Source organism: Cydia splendana, chromosome 18 (genome assembly GCF_910591565.1).
Source record: "Cydia splendana chromosome 18, ilCydSple1.2, whole genome shotgun sequence".
NCBI classification, from domain to species: Eukaryota; Metazoa; Arthropoda; class Insecta; order Lepidoptera; family Tortricidae; genus Cydia; species Cydia splendana.
The window spans coordinates 13,668,146-13,690,505 of NC_085977.1; the positions used below are offsets into that span (position 1 = coordinate 13,668,146).

Here is a 22,360-nt window from a genome sequence, read left to right on the forward strand (position 1 = left end):
TCGGCCACCCTGTATATGTTTGTACGGGAGAAGTATTAGAAATGCACGTTTAAAAGTAACTCAATAAAAAACATTGTGAATTAAGAAATGCATATCTAATACAACGCTTATAAAACTGTTACAAGTGTTGGTGTTTTTAAAACTCTACTTCTCCACTGCTTTACTCCAGTTGGTTAGCCAATGGAAAAATCTAGCAGCAATCTACTATCTTCCATACCCCAGTTAAGTATGATTTCCCAACTCAAAAAAAGAAATCACTAACTGCTAGGAAGCTCAATTTATCTCTCAATGCCAGCCCTAGATTCCAAGCTAAAACGTCACATAAGCGTCACAACAGAGATGTTTATATGACATTTAGAGTTATTACTGTAGTGTACTTAGTCACTTTATCCTATTATGATCGCGCGTCAGTTCGTCCACTCTCGCGCAACGGGACGGTCTGTACGGATATTTCAATTATTCGATCGAACAATCAAGTAATAAAAATCAGTAAATCGAATCGAAAATGAGAACGTTACTAGCCGTATTGGCGACGGTGTCGTTGGTTCGTGGTAAGTTTACTCAGTATTTTCAAACGCAACTGAATAAATACCTAATGTCACTATTAATCTAAAATTTATCGGAGCCTTTTTGGTTGCCTCAGCAATATTTTTCCATTCCGATCCTGTACGTTACTGGGTCATACAAATTTTCATTCTTCCCTGTAGACATCGCAAAGTTAAGAGAATCTGAAGCTAATTTTACCTCTGCGCCCTTACGCGGCGGCGGGAGACGGGATATATTTTTTCAGTAGGTACCTACTTGAGACTCAAATAAGAAAAACGTATTATAATTATGTACCTACATATGTACCAGAGTCGTTAACTTTTTATTGTATATGTAATATCTACTGTCCACAGAAGCCCCTAACCTGCTAACCCTTTTATCAATTGGTTTTCAGACAATTTCAAGGAAGGAATTTTTAAAATCTAGAAGGTATCTCGTTCATCGTCTTACCTGTCGATGTCGTAGAAATAGAACTTTCACTTACAGACCCTGCCAGTGTCATAAAAACATTAATCCTTGCAATTTCCTCACAGACGCAACGATTAAATATTTCAAAGCATTCAAAACTTCGATGTAGGTAGGCACCGTAATAAAATCAAACCAATAAGAATAGTGTTATTCATACTTAATAATAAGATTCATAAGTATTGAACTTGTACCACAGTTTGGTTGTTACGGTACTTAAATAATAGTGGGTATACGTCCCCGAAACGAGATTTTTCCGGACAAAATAAGATTATGGCTATAAAGCCCGCAACAGTCTTTTGTCAGAATACATTAACGATGTAATAGAGCCGGCGTACATCTGACTCCTCACTCTCACAATGCATGATAAATGGTATACTTTTGTACCGAGTATAGCTGTCAGGAGCAACTACAAAACCTTACAATACAGTCTTGTACGCAATTACTTCGCAAAAAAGCCGCACTAATATGTATTTATATAATCCCTGCTGATTTTATAAATGCGAAAGTAACTTTGTCTGTCTGTTACCTGTTCAGCTTGAACCGCTGAACTGATTTATAAAATAACCTAACTTCGCCAAATCTTATTTCAAATCCTAAATGTTGAATTAAATACTAAATGCCCGTGATACAAGTTATATAGTGGAATAGATTTATAACTAGTTAAGGCGAAGTTATGTACTAAAGGCGAATTTAATATGGTACGTATTTTTGCCAACCCTTTTTTAAATCAATTGCAACATTGATAACGGGGGTTGCGTATTACAAATGATAGTAAGATGCAAAACAATACATCTGGTAACAGTCGACATCAAGAGTGCGTGTCCAGATATTATTGAGCACCTTCTCCGCTCCGATATATCTGATGGAAACTGTATTGGCAATAGGAAATAAAGCAATCGATACCAATCAGCCAGGTAAATACAATCATTGCGCAATGGACCGTTTATTTGACAAAAAGGGACAAAAAAAATCAATCGGTTCACTGGTTACCCATATCAAGGCTAATAAATACGAGAGTCGAACTACCTATTCGTAATAAAACAAAGTATTGAGTGTAGGCCTACCACAAGAGCAGCGCGACAGTATCTCGACCGCGATATGTTAGTCTATCGTCCCTCTTTAATTAATTCAGTCAGATTAGGACTGTACTGTGTTAAGCCTACTGAACATTAATTGAAATGATGTTTATGCAAATTTTCTGGATCAGCCTAGGAAGTATACAAAAGTAAAACGTTTATTACAAATAAATCGGGAACTCGATTCAGAATTAACAAATTGGCATGGCTTAGCACTGGTTTTGATATGACCTTAACTTGACGATCGTCTTGGGGATTGGCGCGCATTGTGGACGACTATTTGTGCCAATTGTGCAGTGTGATTTATGTAAAAGTAAGGAAAACCAGAACTAGATCATACGAGTATATTTACCTACACCTACCTCTATTTAGAACTTAATAATGTTATAGGTAAAATTTTCTTAGGAAATATTTAGGAAATACTTATAGGAAATCTCGTAATTTTTAATATTTATTTATTTTTTTTTTTTTTTTTTCTGGAAAAAATCATTTATTTACATACAATATATATACAGTGGTACTACTAAACGAAATTAATAACTAGCTTAAATCTAAAATAGGCCCTTGAGGCATTGTACCAAGGATGCTGGCGGCATTTCCTCGCTGTATCGCAATGCTGATACGTTGTGCGAGGTAGCCGCCAGCTCTTCGGTCACCAGTTACGTCAACCAGACGCTTCGCGATTTCTGCGAACAACTTATGCGCGCTGGGACCCCATGGACCTAGAGTTTCAACACCAAATGGTACAAAATGGTACTCTCTACCGAGGCTCTTATATTTGTTACGATTTATTTTTTAAATATTTATTCATATTTAGACACTGTGCATTTTTTGTTACAGGTATTGAATACGATGGTCTTCGCGGTAAGTATGGTTTAGCAAAGTCCTCTAAACATAGCATCTAAAGTCTAAATTAATTACTACTACATAGTTATTTTTATAAGCCACGACTGGTACGCCTAACGCTCGATTACCATTCTACCTTCAGACAATCAATGCATCTTCTCTTCTTCACTTCTTCTTCTTCCTCGCGTTATCCCGGCATTTTGCCACGGCTCATGGGAGCCTGGGGTCCGCTTGACAACTAATCCCATGATTTGACGTAGGCACTAGTTTTTACGAAAGCGACTGCCATCTGACCCTCCAACCTAAAGGGGAAACTAGGCCTTATTGGGATTAGTCCGGTTTCCTCACGATGTTTTCCTTCACCGAAAAGCAACTGGTAAATATCCAATGATTTTTCGTATATTCCGAAAAACTCATTGGTACCAGCCGGGGTTTGAACCCGCGATCTCCGGATTAAAAGTCGCGCTCTTACCGCTAGGCCACCAGCGCTGCAATCAATGCATCTTCACTAACGCTGATAAATTCCACAGTCAAATTCGGCTGGTCCGACGCGCTGGCTGACATGGAATACTTCTTCAAGATCCCTCGCACCAGCAAGGACGCGGAGACCGAGGGTTGGAGACGCACGGAACGTCCTCCAGGACCGCTGCCGGAATTGAGGATGTACTGTCCTCAAGGCCGGGCTGTTTGCCCGATGTTTGACGCTGGAGGTTTCGTTGCTGGGCTACAAATATCCGTGAGTGAGAGATCAAGAAATAAATACCTTTTAAAGGTTTGCTTGGTACAAGTTGGAAGGCTGGAGAGGCACTGCCTACCAGATCCGCTACGTCTATGTTATACGACCCGCTGTCAAAACCCACTGTCTCTGGTTTCTAAGCCTTTTTCAACTCCATCGCAACAAGTATGCTAAATAAATTATTATCTAACTAACGATAAAAAATACAGATCTCATCCATTCCCGCCTTTCTATAGACGGCTAGGGATACCTATTGCTAACATTACATTTAGATAGAACTATAATATATTTCACCAAGGGCAATAAGAACGTAATGAAATGACATCAGTCCTACACAGACGGACCCTCGCGTCAGGGCTCATTCTGTAAATTAGATAATGCGAGAGTGGGTTGAATTCTAGGAGTACAAGTACAGTTAAGATATGTTCTTTGTCACATTTATATGAGTTTGTATAATTTTAACACACAATTAGTTATTAATTTTAAGTAGTAAACTTTATTTAAACAAGTAACATATTAAATATAAAATAACTTATTAAAATAAACTAAAACTACAAAGAAATTAAAATGAATACTAAAATAAAAGAAACTTATCTATAAAATAAAAACCTAATTATAAAATGAATACCCCCTCCAGCAGGTCCGCCTGTGGCATGGTGCCCATTACGCTGGCGGCGTTTCCTCGCTGAACCGCCAGGGCGATTAGTTGCGAGAAATACGCGCCAGCTCTGGGGTCTCCTGTTCTTTGTTGTTTACATGATATTATGATATAAAGAATTGGAATTTTAAACAACTTTCGTTATTACACGAATAGAAAACAACTCTAATCTGTAGGTACTGTGAAAAACAATACACTCCTTTTTTTGCGCAGTCTCTTACAAGTCATGCTAGCAGAGATACGTTTATTACACGCTATTAAGGATGACTCACGCTACACCGGGCCGGGGCCGGGCCACAGCTTCCAGCGCTTCGTTTTTTATGGAAAGCACCACGTGATCACCGACCAGCCGTCATAGAAAATGACATCTCGGACGCCTCGGCCCGGCCTAGGTCATCCTTTAGATAAATAAAACTAATGACTGAGTTCCGTTCCAGTTGCCAGTGGACGAGTACGAGTCTCTGGCAATGAAGCCTGAGAAGAAGCTAGTAAAGTGGCGAGCACCCGCGCTGGAGGGCGAGCCCTCAAGAGACTACTGGACCCTCACGCAGTACTTCGTCTCTGAAGGTACTAGTAACTTGTTCCGATAGATAGATAAGTAGGTACTATGTCTCCTCTGTAGCCAAAAATGAAACTGATGAAGTGTGAAGAAGAAAATGCCATTACTTCTACGGTACTTTGTACCTTGTACCACAAATTGTACCTTCAGACTTATTCAATTAATATGATCTACGAGCTTCAGATGAAAGTCGGATATGTCAAAACAGCCACTCATGTATTCACCTACTTTCAGAGTCCCTGAAAGCCGGAGCAGGTCCACAAGTGGAGAACGGCGCGACGCTCCAAGATGGCGGCGTGTGGGTGACAGGACTTGACGGAAGACTGATGAGGATCCCCAGCACTGAGGCCGAGCTCAACAGCACTGCTTTCAAGAAACAGAACTGCATTCCTAACATGGGTCAGTACCTATGTGGCTTCCACTAGTATATATGGCACTGACATAAACGCTATCGAGAACGGAAATTACTTTCTATGCAGCTCGCTCGTACTGGCATATTAATGCAGAGATGTATAATAGTGCTCATTTTTAGGGTTCCGTAGATGTAGATGTAGATGTAGATGTAGTGTAGGGACGCCCGGCCGGCATTCCCACACTATTCTCCTCAAATCTTCTTGTTTTCCTGCAGAACAGAAGGACATCTTTGAGTTCCACGTCCTTTAGTTCGTTTTCTTTCAGTGTGTCTCTACCGAATGTATTAGGTGTATATGGCGATGTCGCGTACATGGTACATTCTGCTAGTAAATGTAAGCTAGTCTCCTCCTTACCACAATGTGGGCAGGAGGCGTCTTTACTAATTTCCATTATCTTAAGGTGTCTGTTGAGAGTATTGTGACTTGTAATGATACCTGTCAGTAGTCTCAGACTGCTCTTACCTATAGTTTCAAAAGATACCTGGTTCTCCTGTGGTTTATACCATTGATCATCATCTTCGACTGTCTGCATCCAGTCTCTTCTTCCCATTCTCTCTGTGCTTCCATCTCTTTTACCTTCTCTATGACTCCCTTCGTGACATCGGCTGACATAGGCAGAGCCGGTTCCGGACCTATATATTCCGTCTCCGCCTCTATCCTCGCCAGCTCGTCTGCTTTCTCGTTTCTCGTTACTCCCTGGTGTCCGTGGTCCGTACCCAAAGGGTAAAAACGGGACCCTATTACTAAGACTCCACTGTCCGTCTGTCTGTCACCAGGCTGTATCTCATGAACCGTGATAGCTAGACAGTTGAAATTTTCACAGATAATGTATTTCTGTTGCCGCTATAACAACAAATACTAAAAAGTACGGAACCCTCGATGGGCGAGTCAGACTCGCACTTGTCCGGTTTTTATTTAAGACCAAAACGCTCCGTGTTCAAGCCATGTTCAATCCATGTAGGTGTTTAGATCACAAATCAGCATCATGTGAGCCACAAAGAGGAGGAACATAATCTGGGCTCAGATTTCATCAGACTTTTTTTAATATTGAGCAACATATGTTATGATTTCTCTCTCCCTACTCTCTCTATAAGCCCTGAATAAGAACCATAAAGGATGACTCAGGCGAGACCGGGCCGGAGCTTCAGTGCTTCGTTTTCTATGGAAAGTACCAGGTCACGTGATCACCGATCAGCCGTCATAGAAAATGACATATCAGACGCCTCGGCCCGGGCACGGTCCGGTCGTGAGTCACCCTTAAATTCACAGTAACACTTCCTCCCCAGGGACGCACTACTACTACAACATGACACCCGAAATGAAATGCGAAGACACTCTACCCTGGTTCGCGCTAGTAAGCCAGGGCGATTTGATCGGCACCGGCTTCCAGATATTCGGCCGAGTGGGACGCCAGAAGTACCGGGATTGGTTCGAGCGCCCGCCCGGCGCGAGGCAGGGTGCTGAGGTACGTTAGACTAGTATAATTTACAGGGAAGTGAGGCTAGTAAGCCAGGACGAGCTGATCGGCACCGGCTTCCAGATATTCGGCCAAGTGGGACGCCTGTTACGTCAGAAGTATTACTACTGGTTCCAGAGTCGCGCGCGTAGCAGAGAATATTATTAATTAATTAATTTTTAATTGTAATTTTTAATGTTTTTATTTTTACTATTTGTTTGTATTTGTTAGCTAAGTTATTTTATTATATAAATTATCCTAAGGACATGTTTTTGTACGCCAATAGGCAAAACATAGTGATACCAAATTTATAATTTTTGACACCACTGTAACAGTTTTACTTACCTATGTTTTACAAATAAACACTTTGACTTTGGCTCATTACGTTCCGAGAACTCGCATGCGATTTTAGTTACAAACACACATAGGTAAAAACGACACATCATGTTAGTAACTTGACATATGTAATATCATGACACGCTCAGTAGGTACATCAAGTTCTGAAAGTTTAGGAGTTAATAGGGACGTCACAGCGTGACACGTATCATTTATGAAAAAGAGTCACTAAACAGATTGAGAACCCTATTCTACATGATCCTTTATTTTAGCGTAGGTCGGGCCAGCAATCAAGATTATGCTCTATGTGAAGAAAAATGATCCTTTCTCGTCTGCTGAGCGCTAGATTGTGCGGCAACTACCTATTCTAAGAACATTCCAACCACTTGCAGAGTTCGGCATAGGTATAGACAGCTCGGACCAATAATGGGTCAAACACAAAACTGTTTTCGCGTCTTTCCAGTAGACATACCCACAAGTTAAGGGCTATAAAGGTTAATTTTCTTATTAAACCCATGAAATTGTACTCCTTTTATTTGGATAAATAAGGTTAAATCTTTCACATGCCCACAAGCTGTTAACTATTGCTCACAGCTCACAGGAGAGAAAAGGGCGTTTCTCAGAGATGACCTTCGGTGCCTGACTTCGGTGCCAAATTTTTTTTTTACTTATTTGATATGCGACTTTATTTCCTAAAATCTAGCCTTAATATAAAATATATTGGTAGTGGAGGCCTCCATTAGAACCTTATAGTTTTTAAGATATTTGAGATTTAAAAAACACCGAAATCATGTGCAGGCACTGAAATCAATTGGCGTCACCGAATTCAATAATGCATACACAAAAATCACATTTCAATTTTATATCTCAACCATATTACATTTTAATCATATTTTTCATTCTTATTTGATTATAAGCGATGTAACAAGGCTAATGATGTCGAAAGCTTACATAAATGTAATAGATATAGACCCAAGATTTTAAAGTAATCTAATTACGGCTTGTAAAACAACATCTCTAGAAGATATCCCACACTATTTGACTGTCCTCATATAATAGGGTGATGGGCGATGTATGGTCCTGGAACGAGTTTCAGACATGTCGACCACAAATTCGCACATTAGTGCCATAAAGGAGAAGGTGTTTGTTCACACAATCCGACCGCACACGCATCAAAAAGAAACTTATGTTACCTACACCCGATAAACAAGAAACTTTTGATCAATGCTCAAAAAATATATAAAGCAATGTGATGCAATACGGAAAACAAGTATTTTTGAATAACAGAGTTTTAAAGCGTGAACTCCATCAATTTAAAACTATTTGAAGTGGTCGACTAATGCCTGAAGATCTAATTACCCGTTAATTATTTGAGGGTGCTGGAGATCTCCAGCACCCTCAAACACTTGAGCTAATTTGTAACTCCTATATTTAGACATAAAGACATAAGGCATTGAGGATTGTTAAAAGATTTGCTATGTTCAATTTGGGTCTATGTCTAAGTCTCATTTCCTTTGAAGCGATCTCGACATTAGAAGGCCACTTTATTTTTAATCCCTTGTTCTGATCATCCTGTCCCTTGGGTGTGCATAGTACTTACATACACAAGTTATTGTAAAAGAAGTGGGATCTAATTGACTGCATTCATTTAACATGCCTGACACGTTTAAAGGTATCGAGGTGTAGGGCCTTAGGTGATACAGAGGACAATTAACATAATTTACTTCATTGGTTTGAAGAGAATATCAAGACAGAGAAAGAAACATTGGGTCTTCAAGTTTCAACACACGTCTGGTTTAAAAAACTACTCATAGTAAACTAGTGATCTTTTGTACCTATTATGACTTAATTTATTTACAAACATAATTTTACGTTTATACCATGTATCTTGCACTTTTTAAGTGTGATAAATTAGTACAACAAACTAGGTTACAAAGCAGGATTTGAATTCAGTGATCACTTTTTTGATATCGGTGGTCAAAAAATCCACCGAATCCAAGGAAATCAACACCAGCGATGTGAAAATTAATCGCTTTTTAGCAATTACAGAAATAGCATGAGTGATACAGAGGAGATGTAATAATGATGGATTTACGTACTTTCGAGGATTTCTTAATCACTTGCATAACGATAAATGCACTAAAACTTTCGGAGTAAATTGCACCACCGATCTCGAAAAAACATAGAACCAAACCCACCGAAGGACGGTGAAACCTTTAAAAAATCACTTTATTATACTGTGACTGTACCTCTGCTCTATTCAACGGTTAAGGCACAACTAAAGCATACTATGTTTGAGACACTGAGTTCCTGGTTTACAACTTTGAAGGAGTACCGACATGTTTTGCAAATTACACCGAAATCAGGCACTAGCCTGGGACACATCGTAAATTTGGTTTTATTCAATGAGTTGAGCAAACACATTATTGTGATATAAAGAATATGATAAGTTAACTAATACCCTATGCGTGAATACCCATAATAACTCCGATCTAATGCCCCATCTTGAGTAATATTTTTTTGTTTCATAAAATCTGGGTGCGGGACACTCCCACCGAACATCATTTTGGGCATTTGAATATTTTTTTCTTGTATTATATAAATAATAAATAAATAATTTGATAGTGCCCCAGACAGAATATAGGCTGAAGATCATGCCTAAATTAATTCAGATTTATTGAACAGTAAATTCAATCATTTATTGCCCCGGACACGTAAAAATGGCCCTCCTGCGAAATGCCCAAAAATGTGCAGTTAGGACGAACACACAAGTTTTCTGGGCCTGTGGTTCTTAATGAAATCAGAATCGGAATCTCATAATACACTGGTTTACCCAAAAAGTGAACGCTGCGTTCGAAAGAACACCGCAAGTACGCTTTCGGCATAATCAGAGTCAAAGCTAGGCAAAGCCCTCCTGCATAAACATTAGGGATTAGGATGTTCCCATACCCTGCGAGAAACTAACCTGAATATGGAAATAGGAGATTGAAATTCTATTTTCCGGAAGTTCTGAGGCTATTAGAATTCCCTACTATTATTCCCTACTAATATTATAAATGCAAAAGTAAAGGATGACTCACGTTAGACCGGGCCGTGTCTGGGCCGGAGCTTGCGGCGCTTAGTTTTCTATGACATGACATGACAGGCGATCACGTGATGCTTTCCATAGAAAACGATGCGCCGAAAGCTCCGGCTTGGGCACGGCCCGGTCTAACGTGAGTCATCCTTAACTCTTTCTGTCTGTCTGTTACCTCTTCACGCTTAAACCAAACCGCTGAGCAGATTTATTTATTTTTTTGGTATGGAGATACTTTGAGGTCCGGGTAGGACATAAGGGTGGAAAATTGGAACGGAACGAAGGGAATGATGTTATTATTGATGATGGTAGAAACTCATTTATTGTACGAGTATAATAAGTGTTCAAAAATTAATATAAAACTAAAATTAACTACAACTAAAAACTAAAGCTAAAAAATTAAAAATACCTATCAACATTTTGCGCCCTTTGTATGGTGCCCATCACGCAGGCAGCGTTCCCTCGCTGGATTGCTATGGCCAATCTTTGTGCGAGAAAGCTGCCTGCGCGATTGTCACCTGTGGCCTGCCTTAGGCGTTTGCTGAGCTCCTTGTGGAGCCCCCGAGCCCCCCTACCCCACGGACCTAGTGTCTCGACGCCGAAGGCTACAAATTCGTGGTGTGCGCCGAGGCAACTATATTTGTTCGCCTTAAAACGTTCTCGGACGTCAGCCGCCGCCCCGGCCTGTTTGCTGGTGGCTGAAATGTAGGACGCCGCCAGCGTATCTGCGCAGGTGGCGTCCCACACCAGCGCGCGGCCCAACCGCCAGGGAATCAGCGACATCCCGCCGGGGCGCTTGCCGTCATCATTCTTACTGATGGTATCTGGTCAGCAACATACATTTTTTTCTCACTTCATTTACTTTTTAGAATATAGGGATGAGATGAGGTTGCTCATACAAAATTATAGCGTTCCTTAGGTAAAAATAAATCAAAAACGTCAAACAAAATATAGATAATCATATGAATGTAACTTCCTCAATTCCGTAATTTTTTTTAGATATTTTTTTTTGTTAATTATACCTCTACAATCAAGTACTTACCTACCTATTCATCAGCTTAAGACCCGCCATAAAAGAACCTTAATTAGGGACACGTTAAACCCATGGGCACAATGCAAACGAACGACAATACCTTTACAAATGAAAATTAAAGGAAAACCCTTTGCAAAGCTGGAGATTTAACCAAAAAAGGCATCATCTTAAAAAGTCGTAAGTCACAACTTTAGTCGTCTTATTTGAGCCGAACGGATCCGAGTTTCCCCGAAAGGAAGAGTGTCTCCCCACTGACTTCATCAGCATCGATGGAAGGCCGACATTAATTTATTATAATTCATCCCTTATTTTTTAGCTCACGATCCCGTTCGCCCCTCCGTGCCTGTACGAGTGGGTGTCGTCGTATGGCGTCGTGTCGCTCCACATCTACTACGTCGACAAACCATGGACGATTAAATGCCGGTAACTATTTGTTTATTATGCTATTTTTATTTTATTATTCAAATGACTTACAAAGCTTTACAGTACCTAGGTATTACTACCAAAGCACTGCGAAACAATACAACAAATGAAAATACAATGAAACAATAGTTATTTGTTTTACAAGGGGGCAAAGTTGTTGTTTAACCGCTCGTGCTAATATTGATACCCGAGCAAGCGAAAGATTCCAAAATTGAAATTCGAAAAATGAAATCTTGAGCGTTGCGAGGGTTTCAAAGCACCTATGTTAAACAATATTTGCCCCCGAGTGAAACACAATATTTTTCACCACACCTTGCCTTTCCGAGCTGGTGTGGTGAAAAATACTTTAACAATACGTAATAAAATAATAAAATAAAAACAGGCTAATAAACCGTGCGGTGCGGTGCGGTGCAATTTTCTCTACGGCGTACCGCCTCGTAGCGTAGCTGCGCCTGCATCTTATCTTATTTAAAATTTTAATGTTTTTCACTACGGTATTTGAGGTAAGTATTTCTATGTTTCTCCATTAAGCCCCATGGTAAAGTGCTAAAAAATGCAATTTAGCATTAAACCCGCTATCTGTAACTGTTACCGAAATAAAACGAGTTCCGTTTCCGTTTCAAGATTTTATCTCGACTTGATTTAAATATGATTGATTATGACACGATTGTTTGCGCTTATTCGCGCGTTCGTGATGCACTAAGGGCCTACCGCGAACCACGTTCGACGTGTTGCCTCCCTGTCACACTTACCTACGAATTTACAAGTCCGACAGAGAGGCAACACGTCGAACGTGCTTCGCGGTAGGCCCTCTGCGCACTGCTAAAATCACAGATATGATATATTATATCTGTGGCTAAAATCGTTTTATCTAAGGATGACGCACGCTAGAACACAGAAAAAAAATTGTTCTCCAGCCAAGTAAATACTTTTGAGTCAAGATATTTTGTGTTTCCTATATAAGGAAACAATAAAATTCTTGCGTCAAGATATAAAATGTTTCAACGTTTATTATTTAAGCCAAAAATATCAATTCTTTATCCGAGCTACAAAAAGTTTTTTTTTTAAAGCTCAATATTCTCACCAAGAGCGTTTGCGTTTTGTTTTATGTATTGTAGTTTTTGAATTGAACCTAAGTGTCTTAGTGCAATACTTAAAGAACTTGTGCCAAGAAACTTTGTTTCTTGGGGCTAAATATACTCATAATTGAATTGAGAATTATATTTCTCCATAAAAACAAGAAAAAGCATTGGTTCAATAATACGTTACTCAATGTAAAATATTATATTATATTATTTATATCTAGAGCTGAAATTTGTTAGCGCAAAATTTAGTATATCTTGTAAAAAGAATTAATTTTCTTAAACCAACATGATTCTCGTGCTTAGTTGAAGATGTAATGTTTGTTGTTCGAAACTAAACTAAACTAGAAGAAAAGCCCTCTTATTGACTATACAATAATGTAATAAATTAGATAGGGGTACAACTGTTCTAAAAGTTTAACAATATTTAGTACCGGCCAGACGTCATGTTTCTCGGAAAATTTTTAACACCGCGAACTAGGATTTTCAACACACGGTACAGCGACATCTAGCAGGCAATTTGACAACTAAAATTAACTTCTTGCAAATAAACCAAACTCTCAAAGCAACATTTTGGTGCTTCTTCTTTGAAATAGCTTTGGTTCTTGACTGTATATTGAAAATATCAAACCAAAAATGTATCGCTCTTCTCTAAAAACTTAAAAGTCTCAAAGCAAAATTTTGGTGCTTCTTCTTTGAAATAGCTTTGGCTCTTGACTGTAGGTTGAAAACATCAAATCAAGAATTAATCGCTCTTGCCTAAAAACTTAAAAGTCTCAAAGGAAAATTTTGGTGCTTCTTCTTTGGAATTGGTTAATATTTTTGGTTTGATGAAGAGTTACTCAAGCTAAAACCGTTTTTTAAGAGCGTGCAATATCTCTTGCCAAGGCTTTTTTTTATTGCGGCGAATAATTAATATCCTAACTCAAATCACTAAAATTAGCTTTAAAAATGCGTAAACATAAAACTAAACAATTTTTATTCTCCTTTAAAAAATGATGATGGTTTTAACTCAAGACATATTTATTGGACTAAGCAATTTATTATTTTCTGTAAGCAACCGTGCTCAAGAGAGCTTTTCGTTTTGAATTAAGATATCTTTTTTATCTGTGAATGGTCCGGCTCCGAGCCGAGGCGTCTGACAGTTCTGACACTTTAGTTTTCTATAGAAAGCATCACCAATCGCGTCATAGAAAACGAAGCGTCGGAAGACTCGGCCCGGACCCGCACCGTTCTCTAGCGGGAACCTTTAAAGTGGTATCATAACAATAACTTATTTTTTTATGTTTTCTTTTTGACATTTAGATTTTATTCTAGAAATTCTAGACTAGTATTTTTTATACATTTTTTTTTATGTTTGACGATCTTTTTGTGAAATTCTTAGTTTTAAATTGGATCTGTATAATAATAATGGAATAATATTAACATCAATAAATTGCCCTGATAATTAGATTAAGATAATATGTACCTAATAACTATTCATAAGTGTTTGTTCCTAGGCCTACATGAATAATAGTAGATTGTATAACAAGGGCATAAAGTGACCCATTGTTACCCGAGGCAATTTTTTGGTCTGAGCGAAGCGAAGACCAAAATAGTAGACGAGGGTAAAAATGGACATTTATGCCCTTGTTGTACACTCTGCTTTTCACTTCGATTGCGAGGAAAATAATTATATTTTTCACGGCAATTTACACCACCAAATTGTCGTAAAGCGAAAGAAAAATACATAACCAATTCCCGCCAACTAACTTTTTAATTTTTTTTTAATTTTCAACATGTAATCAGAGTTTCAGACGCTTGGTTTTCTGCCAAGTCAAACATTTCGGAGCATTTTTAAACGATAATCGACTCCTAATTTTATGTGATTTACTAAATTTAATGACAGAAAATACAGATTTCTAATAAATTGTAGCAAAAATAAAATAATATAACAAGTTTTGTCATCTGGGTGGATTTCATCACCAAAAATTTCACCATACAAAAAAATATTTTGTTTAAATGTTTAATTTAACACAATTCTAGCTGGGTAAAGTAATAGGGGGCTGTATATTGAGGATATTTATGGTATTTATACAATCATTTGTGGTTTATATTTGAAGTTATCGCTTTCGGAAAATAAAAACGCAAGATGGTGATGACAATCATGGTATGGTAATGACTCTTTTATAGACGGTAATGACACTGCATGTACGGTAATGACGATTTGGGAACTAATTTATATATGTATTAAAAACGTATTAAAAAAACAAAAACTTTTTTTAATTGTAAGGCTTTAGAACTTAAATAAACATTACAAATAACATGTTTTTGAACATAAGACTAGCTACATAAATTATTTTTAGAAAATTATAAAAAATACATTTTATTCATATAAATCAATATATAACAAGTATTTTTATTGTATAATTTTAAATAATTTATATTCCGAAATAGGCAATTTATGTATTCATTATTTTTTTTGGGTTTTTTCAATGTTAAATCATATTAACAATATTGTACTCTTATTATCAGTTTAAACCCGCATCTTCTTTTATCTACTGCATAACTTGGTATTTATATCATATTATAAAATTGCTGGCTTACCAGTGAGCTTAATTTTTATGATATATTACTTTTTTTTTGATAATTTGATTCATTGCATAAGTTTGTATTTTTGTTGTTTTATAAATTAACTTTAAAAATAGCTATAATGATTTAAATCCATATATATATTGTTTAATAGCTAAACATTAATATATAATCAGTGTTTTATAAGTTGCAAGACCCCTACTTGTAATGCATGTCATAATCATAAGTTACAAAATGTTAGGTATTGGGTCCGGTGACTACCCAATGGTATAATTATTAATTGCTGTAATTATATACATCAATTAATATAATATTATCAAAAAACATAAGGCCATTACGATAGTGAGCCAGTACCGTAGCCTATGGTCGCTTAAAACTTAATATATGTTGCTTGTTTAAATACTTTGTTTTAACACGACTAACATGCAATTACAGACTCTAAGTTGCACGATTTACATTATTACTATTATTAGATAATAAAAAATAAACATTTGTATATTCTAAGTTCTAAGTGACCTAAATTTTGCCTAGTGCTCTAGTGTGAAAAAAATAGTCATATCTTCTTCTACATTTATTCTACATTTATAAGGTAGACATTATATAGTGTTAGAAGACATAGAGAACGGTTTTCAAACATACAGCTTAATTTCATAATGAATTATAGCAAAATAACTAGAAAAGTTTCTGAGAACCGTCATCACCATACACATGAAATCATCACCGGTCGTCATTTTTTCCCGGTGATGATGGGTATGGTGTTGACGATTTGAGAGTTTCTTGTTTTTATTTCTAGAATACGAATAATAGTAGTTAATGTCTATGCTACACAATAAACTTCATGTAGTTTGCCATTCATTTCAATAATAAAAAAAAAACATTTATTTACATACAATATATATACAGTGGTACTACTAAACGAAATTAATAACTAGCTTAAATCTAAAATAGGCCCTTGAGGCATTGTACCAAGGATGCTGGCGGCATTTCCTCGCTGTATCGCAATGCTGATACGTTGTGCGAGGTAGCCGCCAGCTCTTCGGTCACCAGTTACGTCAACCAGACGCTTCGCGATTTCTGCGAACAACTTATGCGCGCTGGGACCCCATGGACCTAGAGTTTCAACACCAAATGGTACAAAATGGTACTCTCTACCGAGGCTCTTATATTTGTTACGTTTTAGAATTTCGGCGCTTTCCGCCGCTCCGCCCGCTTTTACAGTAGTCCGTTGGAGGTGGGACGGTGCCAGTGTGTCTACGCAGGTAGCATCCCACACCAACATCCGTCCCAAGCTCCAAGGAACTAAGGACACTCCATCGGGCCTCTTGCCATCATCTCTGATAATGCCAGTCGGCTCAAGAAGAGCAGGCACATTGATGGTGGCAAGAGACCGACGGACTATGTCATTAAGCGACGCATGTCTCGAAAAACGGCCTGCACTTTTTTGACAAGATAATCCGTGGTGTCCCAGTCGGTCCACGTCCGTGCCACAAGAGCATATGTGTGGCGTACACACCGAAACCCCGAGTCGCAAACCAGTCGCCAGTCTAAGGGAGGCCGGATCCAAGAAAGTACCAGTATTGGGCGAAGGATGGGCATGTAGCCAGTAACCGGCTTCCCGGGCTCCGACCGCCAAAAGCCTCGCGCGGTCTGGACCTGTACAGTTGTTTAGGAGAGTATTGTAAGTTAAATCACAGTAAACATTATCCCAACTCCTTTGTGAATTTGGGTTGTCTGGAAATTGTTTGCCTGGGCAAGCAATTTTAAAAGCATTTTTGGCGTCCTCAAAGCCCGCAATCTCACAGTTTGTGGGCAAAGCCCTTAAGATATTTCCTATGAGACCAGACGTGCTATGAGTGGACGCCAAAAAGGCTGGGGAAGCCACACTGGAAATTTTGCGAATTCCTAAACCTCCAAACCGAATGGGGAGGGACGCTTGAGACCAGGAAGGCTCACTTAGCTGAATGTTTAGAATCGTCTCTAAACTAATTTTGATCAAATCATCTATGGGCGACAATAAATTTTGATGTTTCCAGAAAGGACAACAGCGGAGCACATACGTAAATTTAGGGACAAAAAGGCAGAATTTAAGAATCACAAGAGCATAATGAGGGCTAATTTCGAGTAAGCGATCCGTGTGACTTTTGAATTTAGTTATGGAGTTAGAAATATAATCGGGAAAAGATTCTTCGAATATAGGAGAACCCAGGAGGCAAAGAGAATACTTGTCTACTGATTTGATATTGGGAGTCAGATCGTCAAATTTGGGTTGTAAGTTGGTCAAAGTACAAGAAGATTTTTGAATAAACAGTTCGCATTTACTGAAATTCAGTTCTAAACCAATATTTTCGAAACTACTCTTAATAAAAGACAAATCAGAGAGTACAGTATTCACGTCACCTCCTAGGGTTCCGTCATCTAAGTACCACACATTGAATTTTGATTTTAAATTTTTGATAATTGGATTTATAGCCAAACTAAAAATTGCTGGCCCGAGAGGGTCACCCTGCTGACAGCCAACCTCGGAAGATAATTCATGTGACTTGTACATTAATTTAGATGAGTCTGAATAGCAAAAGAAAAGGTAATTGTATAGTTCCGGAATTTTGTCCTTAACTTCTGTCAGCAAGGTGTCTCTACTAACCGAATTAAAAGCATTTTTAACGTCAATTTTGACAACAATTTCGCAATCATCGAGTGAAAGGTAGGTCCTTAGGGCATGGACGGCTGCCTCGCACCCACCTTTCGTGCCGAAACCTAGCTGTATTGGTTCAAAAAGGGATTGTAATTTAGATCTAATGTGTCTAACCGCAATTTTTGAAGCCAGACGTCGTAAAGTTGACCCCACCGCAATGGGTCTCACCCCTCCGTCCTTTTTGGTTAGGGCGATCAGGTTTGCCCCGTATAGAATCGGGACGATATTAGTGTTAATTTTGCCTGAAAACATAAAATTTATTAATTTAGTAAGGGAACAGACAAGCTGCTCACCTGCGTCGCCCACGGAATGAGAAATAAGATCTTTCAAATGTTGGGGCGAGATCCCATCCAGGCCGGCCGCCGAACCGGCTTTGAAAGACAATATGGCGTCAATAACGTCTTTGCCTTCGATTTGGAGGCAGGCCTGGTCAGCTGTAGGTGGGGCAAACGAGTGTGGTACTGAAGGAGCCGGGGGATGTTTAGATCGTAAGGCCGAGAGGGTATCGGGAGTATCTGGCGATAGCACGTCGTTTGTGAAAAGAAGACGAGCGGCACCTTTAAGATCGCCGTCGCTAATTTTGCTTTCAATTAATTTAGTTCTATTGAAAGTGGATGAGCTACATCCAGAAGGTCGAGAAATGTGTGGAGTTGTATTCGAAACGCAATTGTTTTTGATTTTTTGTGTTAAAGAAATTGTCTTATCCTTCTTGGCATGAAGGGTTTTGAATGAGAAAAGGAAAAGATTATGCCAATCATCAATTTGATTATTTTCCACACATTTTGTAAGTAGGCCTGAAAGGTGTTTAGCGACTGTGATCCTGGCGCCGCGCGGAACTCTTTTAATAACGGGCACATTATTTTTAAGTTCGCTAAGGTGTAAATGGAAAGGGATAGAATTTGGATGGTCAGAAAGGGGGGTGGTCAAAAGGGATGGGCCTAAATTTAGACCGGCGTCATTTTGGCTGATACAAAGACGGTGTTTTTTGGAAATATGAATATTGAGGCCTCTCTGCGTTTTAAAAGAGTTATCGCATTGTACACAATTAAAATTTGGATATGGCGTGCCATCGCCTGATTGAGTTGCGGCATGCATCCACTTACCGGAACTACACAGCAGTAATTAAAGCACAAAAAACTTAAAGATAAAATAACAAGATTCACTAGAAATACAATATATAGTTCGTTGTAGACGTTGACATCGGCCGTCAGGGCGACACGACGTAGCCGTGCAAGACCACAACGTCTGAAACAAAAAGATATGTTATTATTTGTTCAGTACTGGGCCTGCCCACACTATTGCACAGTAATCTGGTGTTTTTTGATAAAATAAAAGCAGTTTTAGGCATCTAGAGCCATGTATAATTTGAAAAATAAGCCAAAAATATCGCTGTGCAAAGTGACAGACAGAAGGTTGACATTTTTTTTTTTTTTTTTTTTTTTTTTCAATAATTATTTCTAATATATCATTTGTAACTTTTTTAAACCAAAGCATAACGGTGATGATGCTCTGTTGTGACAAACTACGTTTTACAAATTTGTTCGTAATATTTCTCACGATTCAATGATGTGACTTTATAGTGAAATCATTTTTGGCATTCTATATTAAAGTGAAAAATAGGGCAAGGACCTTTAGCGGTATTTCGTTGTTCATACACGGAGATAAGCTCACATTGACATTACCATGACGGTGTTGACGAATATTCGTGACAAAATTTTAAATATTTTTAAATGTACTTTCTCGGTGAAGGAATTATTGCATATTTTCCCATGTGTTAAACAACAACATGGAAAAGATATAAGTGAAAGAAAAATCGCAATCGTACGATAGGTATGCTATAATTTTCACTGCAAACAATAAGGTTCAGGTTTTTCCGGTAGACGGTGATGATTTTAGACACATAAAACATTTTATATAAAAAAACTATTAAGTTATTGGAGATGGTAATTGAAGGAACATGAAGATAATAGTTCTTAAAAACATATAAAAAAGTTGCAACTCGCACAACCTACTAGTATTTTTTATAAAAACCGAACCATAAGTTTTCGCAGGATTTTGAAATCCACCCATCTACACAATTTTATTGCTCAGTAAAATTGTGCAATATGTTTTAACTGTTTGGCTGTTGAGACCGATTACCTTAGTCTTAGAAGAAAATTTTACTTTTATGCTCTAGACTAGAGCATAAAATGCGATTTTATGTCGTCTACGCACGACATAAAGGTGCACTTTTTGGGCATGAGAAGTGAAAAGTATATTTTGACTTTGACTAAGCTTTAACAAATTGTATAAAATCTAAATAACACACTTGTTTGTACCATTTTCAGGACAGGTGACTCGGTGAAACCTGCACCGGCGCTGGACCGGCTCATGTTCAGCGGGTACCGGTACGCGAACCAAGTGGCCGATGAGGTCAAGAAGCTCTTCAGTGGATAACTATAAGAATAGCGCCTTAATAGAGGGTGTTACTGCAATATTCTGCCGCCAGAATGCAGCACTAGCTCCTCTAGTAAACCGAGTAACTTAAGGCACAGTTTTTGACAAGTTATCACAGACAATAAAATATGACATTCATGCATCAAGGCGGTTTGCTAACAAGGGCCTACCGGGAAACGCGAAAATGGAAATGTAGGTATCTGCCTCTTTATCGCTCGAATAAGCAATTTCGCGGTAGACCCCCAGATTGTGACGGATAGTGGTAGTGGCGCCTCCTATGTACAGTTTCGCGTAATATTCCCTATTACAAACTTTAAAGTAAGGTCCATGTGGTGAAGATCCTCTATAAGGGTCATAGGTACACATCCGTTCGCATCTTTCCTGTAGACATCGCAAAGTTAAGGATGACTCAAACTGGACCGGGCGGGGGACGGGACGGAGCTTCCGGCGCTTCGTTTTCTATGGCAAGGACCACGTGATCACCGGCAGCCGTCGTAGTAAATGACGTGGCCCGGCCCGGTCTAGCGCGAGTCATCCTTTAAGGAGTTTAAGTGAACCTAATTTTATCGCTTCACCCGGGATTCATTTTTTAAATACTTGAGACCCAAATAGAAAAACAGGATATACAGAATGGCTAAAAAATAACTGAATTCCCGTTGCCAGGGAGGTTTTGGGATTATGCTGAGCAACTTTTACTATGCTATGGTATCCGATCCCTGATTATACCTATAGTTCATCGAAAAATACTATGACACACATTATGACCACAACTACGGAACCCTGCACCGAGCATGACTCGACGTGCTCTTGGCCGGTCTTATATTAATGAACTTGTAATCACAGAGATAAGATTCCATAATCTGATGAACCTTACGTTGATTGGAACGACATTCATAATCCACTTAAAGAAAATAAAATACCTAAATGATTAAAGCCCCCTCCAGACTATAATCATTTAGGTTTTTTTTTCTAGGAGGCTTTAATCATTTAGGTTTTTTGTTTTCTTTAAGTGGATTATGAATTTATGAATAATCAGTACGCCTAGTGTAAATTTCATATTTCATTCGATAGCGTGACGTACGCGTTTGCGTTAAGTGTCTATGGGATTTTGAGTTTCCAAAACGTTCCGCTTGGCGCGCTATCCGGTCTCGCTATCTAATGGAATTTACACTACGGGTTCTGTAGGTATCTAATCAGTAGGAATTTGTTTTTCTTGGAAAATCCAAAATCGAGTGCATGATAAAAAGAAACAACAAAATTGTAGTCTTATATTTTAATACCGAATTACCGACCTCTTAATGATAGACCATTCATTAATTCACTGTGCAAATTAAGGCAAAATTCACTGAAAATTTTTGCCTTTCAGATGCAAGAAAACCCTAACAAATATTATAACAACACATATGCAAGTTACGGAAAATTTCTATAAAGTTGGAAAAACTCCCGGAAATTTCAGCAAGTAAACCACAGGGAACAAAGGAAACTTTCATTTTGGAAATGAAAAATTTAAATTCCCATTTAAAATAAAAGTTTCCGATATTATTTCATATGGAAACTTCGCGATTTTGGAGACTTTCCGACGGCACATCAGTAAATATTATAATTAAGATTATGAAACATAAGTAGTAAATAAGTGATAGCAATAAAATATTCGTTAAGGATGTTTTTGTTTTCTTTATCTATCATATCATATTATTAGGTAGGTACCTAATCATGCTCATACCCAACAACGTTCGGGAAAACCGGCGTCTTTTCTGAGGACATTATAAAAGTTAACGTTTTAGAAACATTGTTTGAAAAGAGTCCTGTTCTGATCATCGACAGCAGTTCCACTTCATCATATGGCATTGTTTTGGATGAAAATGCTTGATATGTTGATGAAAACACTAAAATCACTATATATATATATATATATATATATATGTGCCTATAAGATTTTGAGAGAGATTTTAA

General features: G+C 38.2%; 1 protein-coding gene across 1 annotated transcript; it reads left to right on the top strand.

Moving 5' to 3' along the window:
• Positions 1–398: 398 nt before the first annotated feature.
• On the top strand, positions 399–20,457 carry LOC134799620 (uncharacterized). Its single transcript, XM_063772059.1, has 8 exons — positions 399–551; positions 2,931–2,954; positions 3,467–3,672; positions 4,768–4,897; positions 5,124–5,288; positions 6,589–6,767; positions 11,520–11,626; positions 20,299–20,457. Exons 1-8 carry the CDS (start codon positions 506–508, stop codon positions 20,405–20,407), a joined length of 966 nt encoding a protein of 321 aa, XP_063628129.1. The 5' UTR covers positions 399–505; the 3' UTR covers positions 20,408–20,457.
• The last annotated feature ends 1,903 nt before the right edge of the window (positions 20,458–22,360 follow it).

Excerpts from the sequence above, each read along its gene's own strand:
- LOC134799620 (XM_063772059.1), top strand. The coding sequence starts at position 506 with ATGAGAACGTTACTAGCCGTATTGGCGACGGTGTCGTTGGTTCGTG. Across the intron at positions 3,673-4,767 it reads TTGCTGGGCTACAAATATCC|TTGCCAGTGGACGAGTACGA; the intron begins GTGAGTGAGAGA and ends GTTCCGTTCCAG. Across the intron at positions 5,289-6,588 it reads GAACTGCATTCCTAACATGG|GGACGCACTACTACTACAAC; the intron begins GTCAGTACCTAT and ends CTTCCTCCCCAG.